Consider the following 9,796-nt stretch of genomic DNA (forward strand, 5'->3'; position numbering starts at 1 on the left):
CCTACATCAACCAGCCAGGCATTGTACGAGTATTAAATAACTCAAAAATACACCTTTATTTGTATGTTTAAAAAAAACCCTTTTTCGAGAAGGATTATCACGGAACGCAAAACCGCATTCTTTGGTCGGGTGATACTGTTTCTCAAAGCAATTTCTCTTGTAAAACATACGAGTACGAACAAAATGCCCATCATACGAGTCCTAACAGTAGGTTTACCATGCATGGTGCCCAAGTTACCTTCAGAATACATACGTAGAAAGCATTGGACATCGAAGTATGATAGCAAACTGATTTTGATTCAAAATTAAAACCATCCAGTCAAAACACAAACAATAGTTATAAAAAACAGCCACCTCAAGGTACTGAAACTGCCTAATGCAACAAGTATCGTAACAAAAGCAAAACAGAACCAATTTTTACTCGTCCTCCTGGCTGCGCAACCTAGCAAGCTTGTTGGTGACAACAACATCCAACTGCGCTGCTCGCTCGACAATCTCCTTCCTCTTCCGGGTGGATACATTGTGGGCAATCTCAGCACAGTAAGTTCTAGAATTATCAAAGTTGTTAGCACCCATAAAAACATAATCAGGTCTACAAACAAGGATGAAAGTGATTGTGAAAGCAGCAAAACTTTGGAGGCAAAGAGGGTCATGTACCTGTTGTGCATCATCAAAACTTCAAGCTCCTTGACGTTGTGCACAACAAACTTTTTAAATCCATTAGGGAGATAGTGGCGAGTCTTCTTGTCTGAGCCATAACCAATGTTGGGCATCAAAGTGCATCCTTTGAACTTCCTCCTGACCCTTGAATCGATACCCTTGGGCCTCCTCCAGTTTGTCTGCCAACAACAATAGTAAGCATTTAACATGGCATGTAAGAGACATCAAGAAGCAATGAAAAGATTCTTGCAGGACTGGGATTAAAAAAAATCAACATTGATAAAACATGGCCTAGACATTAAAATACCATTCAACATGTAAATCCAACTTTCAATAGCAGTGCAATGTTAAACATGAATTTCATTTTTTGCGGACCATTCAAATTTAAATCACTAAACATAGATAAAGTTGGTGCACACCAGCATGCTAAAAACTAATAAAACTACTGTTCTTGAGCTCCAAATTCTTAGAATGGGCATTGGTTTGTGAACAAGCAAAACTAGAAATGTGGGTCTAAACCAGGCCACCAAATCAAGACCTCCATGAGAGAAATCAGAGGGAGCAGACAAGCTGGCCCAAAAAAGCATTTTACGCGTACCTTACCATGCTACCTTCATCAAAGTCAATCCAGAGAATCGGCTTACTGCACACCTATCACTAGCTTTAAATTTTACCTAACTCATACATCTACAAAACAAAATAAGCTGGGAAGAAAACATAAAATTACATGAATTCCATGCTTAGCTTAAGTACAAGTGACTGCCGAAAAAGCTCATAAAAATACTGGAAAACAAAATACAAATGACTGCCAAAAAAAGCTCATAATAAAAACTTTAATCGTAATTCCAAATTGTAAGCACAACAAAATACTGGACAATTCCTAAGCCCACCCTAGAACAGAACAGAACAAAACAAAGCCTTAAACAGTCACTACCTAACCATGGTAATTTTAAAAAACAATCCTAAGATATATCCAGCTTATTACTATATGTACCTTCACAGAAATCTTGCGGTCACTTTGAGGCCTCTTAAACTTCTTGACCCGCTTCTTCACTATCTTCTTCGTCAGCAAAGGAACAGCCATTTTTTTCTGCAAATACAAAAGCTCACAAAAAAATGAACAGGCCAGGTGAGGTGAACTTTTCAAATAAGAGATCTGAGAGAGAATTATTGTCAAAACATGAAAAGCAAAAGGAGTAAGAGAGATTAGGGTTTGGGACCTGCTTGGATAGCTGCGCCTGCCAATCCTGTTTGAAAACCCTAGATGAGTGAAGAGGGATAAAGATGAGTGCTAGGGTTTTAAGCGATATATATGTGTGTTAATATTTGGTGTTTCTTAGTACTCCAGCTACCGGACGTAATAAACTTTGCCGTGGATCTATCTTCCCTGGCCCAAACAATTTAGGTTTACTAATGGGCTGGAATAGTATTCCGCACCTGGATGTACTCTATCTTTCTTTACGCGTTGTGTAGCTATATCATCCGTGTGTTTTGTCACGGGTTAAATATTTTTGTTTTTTATTAAAAATTATTTATATAAATTTTTTTAATGTGTTTTGATAGTTCAAAAAATATAAAAAATTAAAAAATATATTTTCATGATAATTATAGTTATCAAACCTGATCTGGAGGTTGACCTGGCTAAAAGGGTCAAGTCCTAGATTACTTGGATTGACTTAGGTCAAACCGGGAAAATTGAAAAAAAATATTTGATGTTTTAATATTTTATATAAAAAGATTTAAAAACAATCTATGTGGATATAAGTTATACATGTTGTAAACAATTAAGTTTAAAAGATTATCTCAAAAGGTTTTTTATCCCACATTGGAAAGATATTATCTTATTCTTCTAAGTTAGAGTATTTAAACAAAAAAGATTTTTTATTCCACATTGAAAAAATATAACTTTTTTCTTGTGAACATAGAGTATACTAAAAGGTTTCAAATCCCACATTGAAAAAATAAAACATTTTTTTAGTATTTATATAGTGAACTTTGAAATGAGTTAGTAACCAACTAAAAATATGAAAAAGAAGGGTCTCTAGGTAGGAGAAAAAAAATTAAAAAAAAAACTCTACCGAGATTTTATTGAGTCACTCGAGTTCCAGGTTAACCGGTTTCTTTTGGGCCAATTGCAAGCTGGGATTTCGAATGAAACAGACCCGACCAATGCTATTGGGTCCTGGTGGTAGTAGGGTCCACCGTTGTTGGGTTCTAATGGTAGGAGGGTCCAACTTTAGTGGGTCCTGCTGGCAGTTGAGCCCAACATTGTTGCAACCTGCTGGGCAACAAGACCCAATAACATTGATTCTTGTTGGGCAGCAAGACCAACTAACGAATGAAACATACCCATCCAACACTATAGGATCCTGCTAACACATGACCCAACAGCAGTGGGTCCTGTTGGCAGCAAAGCTCAACGTTGTTGGGTCCTGCTGGTAGCAGGGTTTAACTATAGTGGGTCTTGCTGGCAACATTGGGTCTTGCTGAATAGCAAGACCCACTATGATTGGGTCTGGCGGCAAAGTCAAGCCCGATAAACTTGGGTCTAATTGCAGAGTCAAACTCAATTGGGCCCAACATCATTAAGCTCTGCTTGGCAACAAGACCCACTATCCTTATAATATTACCCAAAATAATATTATATTATAATATTTATGAATTGTTTTTTAATGAATTTTATTGTTCAAAAATTCTCCTATATAATACATGTATATAAATTATATGATGTGAATAAAAAATTTATTTAAAGCTCCATCAACTTTAATATGATAATATTAGAATTATAAATTTTCTGAATGTTTTTATTTTAAAAAGTTCATTGTGATTATATCTGAGTCATATATTAAAAATAAGCACATATAAAAATTTTATACCACTATTTAACTGTTTTTTGAATATTCATAAAGTTTGTTAAAATATATAAATCATTTAGTCTAATCTAAAAGAATAAAAAATAACACATTACAATTACCAAGATTTTTAAAAAAAAAATAGTATTACTAAATGAATTCTCCTTTTATGCCCATTAAAGATAACATAATCCTTCAGTAGGTGGGACAACTTTTCTCCTCTCTTTTTTCTTTTATTTCTTTAGTATTTTATTTAAATAGATTATGCATATACTACATTCATCACCATTGTTAATATGCTAATAGTTTTGAAACGCAAAAACAAACATGTTTTAATAAGAAAATTCAATGTAACCTCAAATGAAAAAAAAATTATCATCACCCAACTTTTGTACATCATAAAAAAAGTCCCATCAATTTATTTTTTATGTACTGTATGAAAAACAAATTACATAAGAGAAAAGGAAAAAAAAATCAAAAGGAAAAAAAATAAAAATCTTAATTTAAAGTAAAGAAAAATATAAAATAAAATTTAAATTTTTTTAAAAGCATTTTTGGAAGGCAAAAACAAACATGTTTTAATAAAGATATTCAACTCAACCTCAAATGAAAAAATATTATCACCACCAAACTTTTGTATAATAATAAAAAAACTCCCATCAATTTATTTTCTCTATACCGTATAAAAAAAATAAGATAAAAGAAAAACAAATTAAAGTCTTGGGTCCTGTTATGGGCAGGACCGAACGCTGATGGGTCCTGCTGAGGGCAGGACCCAAAGTCGTCTAATGGGTCCTACGGCATGTCATTGGGTCCTGGTGGCAGTAGGACCTAACATTATTGGGTCCTGCTGCAACGACCCAACAACGTTTTTTGACTTACAAACAGAAAAGATAACGCCCCTCAAAAGCGCTACAGTGTTGTCCACAGTGTAAACACTTCATGTCTAGAGTGTAATGAGCGTGTGTCTACAGTAAATACACAGTGTTTTTCCCGAGCGTTATATATATATATATATATAAAATAAGTAACTACAATGGGCAGAAAAAGTAGAGTAGCTCTCAAACCGTGAAAATCAACTATGCAAATCCACAGCTAACTGTCTTTTGATACACAATCCATGTACAATAGAAATCCCACATGTTTTAGAGTTTCTGGTAATTATAATTATATTCAAGCTGTTGATTTTCTTGTTTTAGTTCAAAAATAAAATAAAATAAGATAGATTTTATCACGTTTAAAATCTCGATTCGTTCTAGAAATTCCGCTTAAATTCAAATTGTTTTGTTTTGGTCAAATATTGTTTTGTTTCTTTCTTTTTCTAAAAAAAATCTATGTTTTTCTTTATTTCATCCTCCAACACTTGGTTTATTGGATATTGGACTTCATTATTTATTATGGTTTGCTTTTTTTTGTGGTTATCTAGTCTCATGACCTATATGACGGGTTTGACGAGTTAACTTAGTTGACTCAATTTTTTATCTATTTCTTTAATTGACTTTTTTTTTTTGTTTTAACATTTGGCTGATTATAAATTAAGCTTTTATCATTTATTTTGGTTTGTTTTCTATGAAATTATCCTAGTCTCATAACCCGAATTGCGGATTTAGAAGGTTAACCCAAATTGACCTAAGTCGATCCAATATGTTGTTGTTTCAATATATTTTTTAAAAAATACATCGTCTTGAATTTTTTTAATCAAGCTATATTTTTACCAATCGTCCTGCAGATTGTCTTTGGACTTATCAAGTCGATCAGGTCATATCAGTTTAACTCCCACTTTTTTACTTGTGTTTGAAATTTGAATTGCATAAATTCAAGCTAATTTATATTTGAATTTGAATTGAGATTATGTTTATTGAATTAATATTTTGAATTATATATATATATATATATATATATATATATATAACCCCAAAATGCTATGTCGAAACGCTTTGAAACCGAAACATACAGTTTCAATTGAAAAAAACAGAGCGCCAACTGAGATGAAATTGACAACTTTGATTATATTTATTTTTATTATTCATATCATGTTTTAACATCAATTATAATACATCTCACACTTATTAATAATGCTTAATCTGAATTTTATATAATATCTTTTAGCTTGATATTATTTTTTAATTTTTTTATTGATTGAAATTAAATTTAAAAAGTTTCCACCCTAAAATTGAAATAAAATAATATAAATTTTAATATACATGTGTGTGTGTATACATATATATTCTTAATGCATACCGAATCTAAAATTTTAATTGCTATCAAGTTTTGAAAAACAAAAATTATTGGTTCATTTGATTTTATAATTTTATTAAAAAACAACTTAATTGAAAAGTAATTAGGGTTCAAATAATATATAATTTAACTTCAATACTATTATAAACTCTTAAACAACTTGAAGGACCTTAATGTGGATGAATATAGTTTATGAGATAGTTTTCTTGATTTTTTTACCTTGATATCTTATCAAAAAATATTCAATATGTATCTTAAATCTAAAAAAATGTAATTTAAAGTTTTTCATTAATGTTTATTTCTTATATTTTTTATTTTTTCAACTTGGTATTGGTGTCTTAATTCTTATCCTTTTTATTTGCATAAGGACCTAATTTATATGTTAATTTTCTCATAAATAAGAAAAATATTATTAATTAAAATTTAAATATATTGATACATAAACAATCTATATATCTTAACCATATAATGCACTTAAAATTCCATTTATGTATTACTAGTTGTGGACCACAACTACAATGCAGGCCTGGATTTCTTTTTATTAAATAAATGATGTTTAGGTCTCAAAAACGTGTTTCAAAGAAGGAATAAGAATTCATAACTTAGGTCATAGATTTGACATGATCAAATAAGTTAGTTTTATTTTAATTAGATGATAAAAAATATACAACGATAGTAGATGGATCAAATTAAAAAAATATATCATAATAACCTGAAAAAAAATATTTTTCCAAAAGAAACAAACAATGGAGCTCAATTCTCAACCCACTAAATATGAAATGATGAAATTGGGTAAAAATATAACCTAAAAAATCAGCCTGAATCAACCTTAGTTAGCATGACAAACTTGTAATTCTAATAATCAAGGTCGAGCTAACTTGAGTTATCCCGCCAAACATGTAGCCCAAGTTATAAGATTTGGATAACCCGATAGAAAAGAAAACAAGAAAAATCACAAAGCCTATTTTTTTTTAAAAAAAAGAAGCAATGTCGAATAATGGAAGCAAAAAAAAAATAAGTAAAAAACTGGTATCAACCTGTGCTTACTTTTCAAACCCGTGACCCGGGTCACTAAACTATAAGTATCCTATATGGAAAAAACATGAAGCTCAATTTTCAATCAATTAAATGTTGAAGGATGAAATTAAAAAAAGAATTTCAATTATACAAAAGGATTTAAAACAACAACTAGCAATTAAAAGAATGAGGATAAAAAATAAAATACAAAATAAATTTTATTTTTTACTAAAAGGTGAAATTGAAAAGAAAAACCAATTTAACAAAAGGACCTAAAAAAATTAGAATAATCAAAAGAATGTGGATCAAAATTGAAATACAAAATAAATTTTATTTTTTATTAGAGGGTGAAATTGAAAAGAAAAGTAAATTAAACAAAAGGACAAAATAAACTAAAACAATAAAAAAGGGACCAAAATAGAAATAAAAAATAAATATAATTTTTTTTATTGAATGGTGAAATTGAAAAGAACAATTATTTAAGAAAAGGAATCCAAAAAAATTCAAAAAAATGAGGACCGAATTGGAAAAAAAATATCATAAATTGAAATTGAAGGATGAAATTGAAAACAAATCAAAGTTTTACAAAAAAGCCAAGAACAAAAATCAAAAGAATAAAGACCGAAGTGAAGATCCCTATAAATAAGAGGAAAACTCTGAATGTTTCCATGGTTGGCACAAATTTTGAGGGGAGAAGAGAGAAAAGGATGAAAAGAAAAGAGAAAACGACCCCGACGACAAACCACGCCACTATTGACAACACCCGCCACCACAAAAAGAAAAAGATGACGCGACACTTCCAATGACATGGTGTAAGGTGGATTTTGGCTGTCGGGAAGCGCCAAATACACTGGCAACTTTTTCTATTTAAATAATATTTAATAATTACTAAAAGACTAAAGTGTCCTCACTCTATTTGGTAATAACAAAAAAAACAGAGTGAAAAAGAACAAAAAAACCCTAAAAGTAAGCTTTCAAATTTTTGTTTATTAAGGTAAACTTGTCATTTTTATGTATTTTAAAACGGTAAAGGACAAAAGGGCCCTTATACGCCATCTTTAAAAATTTTATCTTCAAAGGTATTATAGTCATTTTAATCGTGCTTAAAAAAAAATCAGAAAAGACACATATACCTTTAACAAATCTTTTAATGACTAATAGGTCATGTGAAAAACAATATATATTCAAGGTTGTAAACATATTATACTAGTAAGTAAAGATGTTTAGTTTATCATAACAAAAACGTACAAAATATAAAAGTTGTTTAAGGAAAACCTATAATGCATACAATTTTAAATCTATAAACATGACAAATTAAAAACTTAACACAAACACGCTTTTAACATACATATAAAAAAAGAATATTAGTATACATATTAAGCATATTTTCAAACTTGCAATTGATATAAAATCAAAGCCCTAACATGCATACTAATAATTAAAATAAATATGCTTAAATTAAAATAATGAAGGATACTTACTTGTTGAAGTACTTTAAAGTAATGAAATTTTTGTTGTCGTCAATGATGAGTCTTTTGTCCTTAAAATTTTATTGCTTCTCGCTTGTGCAATTAGGATATTTGCAAAATAACAACATTAATAGTTGTTAGTGAGGTAGCATTCTCATGATTAGTACCAACAATAACATTGATTACAGTTGTACCATATAGTGAATGAGATGTAATTAGTTATAAAAGATGAGATAGTATATGTAAAATCATCTTTATAACAAGGGATCATTGGCGGATGAGTAGTTTTAAGAGCTAATATAACAATTATACCTTCAACCAAAGCTGTTACTATTTTTAAATATGTTTTTGTTAGCCTTTTAGACTTGGAGTATATCGAGTATCTACATATCCAACATAGTAAAAAAGCCACCAAATTCATACTTTTAGGCAAATCTATTTTCTTTTTTGTTCTCTTAATCAATACACCAAATTCAGGCATGCCTACTAACAAGTCTTTTGAAATACTTGTAGAAATTTATGTGAAAGCTCAAAGCTCCTCACCTGTTAGAGTATGTTTGGTAGTGTGGTAGCGGTTGCTTTTTAAATAACTTTTCGTGCCGAAATACATGCCAATGATGTTTTTTTATTTTTTAAAAATCATTTTCGACATCAGCACATCAAAATAATCCAAAATATACAAATCATATTAAATTTTAATAAAAAAAATTTGAATTTTTTGGGAACACGGTTTGCATCGCGTTCCCAAACGGTTTCTAAGTATGGGCCTCCTATTAAGATCAAGCTATACAAAATGATAGTTTGCATTCCACACCTAAAAAGAAATACATTGTTGGATTATGACTAAAGTAGGGGAAGATCAGCCAATAGTTCCTTATCAAGTAGTTATTGATGATTGAATAACATCTAAGAATATAAAGGCATTATTTATACCAAAAATATTTACGTCAACAAGATGAGAACAATGATTGTTCATGTTTAAACATGAAAAAAAAAACAAGCTAAATTTGATCATGAATAGTTGAATCAAGAGTCCTAATTAAAAACCATCTAGGTAGTGGTCCAGTGGTAAGAGTTTGGGACCAAGAGGTTTGCTCCCTCTGTTGTCTCAGGTTCAAGCCCTGTGGTTGCTCATATGATGGCCACTGGAGACTTACATGGTCGTTAACTTCAGGGCCCGTGGGATTAGTCGAGGTGCGCGCAAGTTGACCCGGACACCCACGTTAAACTAAAAAAAAAAAAAAGAGTCCTAATTAAAAGAACACCCATGTTTTTGTTTAATTTTACCAGGCTACCACCTACCTACGCTCGGAACTCATTTCGTAATTGTAATCTTTCTTCATTAAAAGAAAGAAACGAATAATTAATTAATCGAAAGATGGATGAATGGTCAGCCATTGATTATTACTCTCTTGTTGCTTGAAATTAAAACCACGACGTCTCATGATATGAGATATGCAAGAAGAGCACTCTAATGGTTTTTGGTTTTGAAAATCATGCAATAAAAGGATTGAACACGTTTAATTTTAATGGTTTTTGTTCTTAATTTTTTATTAATTA

At 30.5% G+C, this 9,796-nt stretch overlaps 1 protein-coding gene and 1 non-coding gene across 2 annotated transcripts; both read right to left on the bottom strand.

Moving 5' to 3' along the window:
* Positions 1–278: 278 nt before the first annotated feature.
* Positions 279–1,983, bottom strand: LOC7455687 (60S ribosomal protein L32-1). Its single transcript, XM_024584575.2, has 4 exons — positions 1,881–1,983; positions 1,655–1,749; positions 658–839; positions 279–547 (listed from the first exon to the last, which is right to left on the bottom strand). Exons 2-4 carry the CDS (start codon positions 1,742–1,744, stop codon positions 418–420), a joined length of 402 nt encoding a protein of 133 aa, XP_024440343.1. The 5' UTR covers positions 1,745–1,749; positions 1,881–1,983; the 3' UTR covers positions 279–417.
* Positions 1,164–1,279, bottom strand: LOC112324220 (small nucleolar RNA snoR100). The gene has a single exon (XR_002977964.1). It is a non-coding gene; the product is annotated as a small nucleolar RNA snoR100 (small nucleolar RNA).
* Positions 1,984–9,796: the final 7,813 nt, after the last annotated feature.

This window comes from Populus trichocarpa, chromosome 14 (genome assembly GCF_000002775.5).
Source record: "Populus trichocarpa isolate Nisqually-1 chromosome 14, P.trichocarpa_v4.1, whole genome shotgun sequence".
Classification (NCBI taxonomy): domain Eukaryota; kingdom Viridiplantae; phylum Streptophyta; class Magnoliopsida; order Malpighiales; family Salicaceae; genus Populus; species Populus trichocarpa.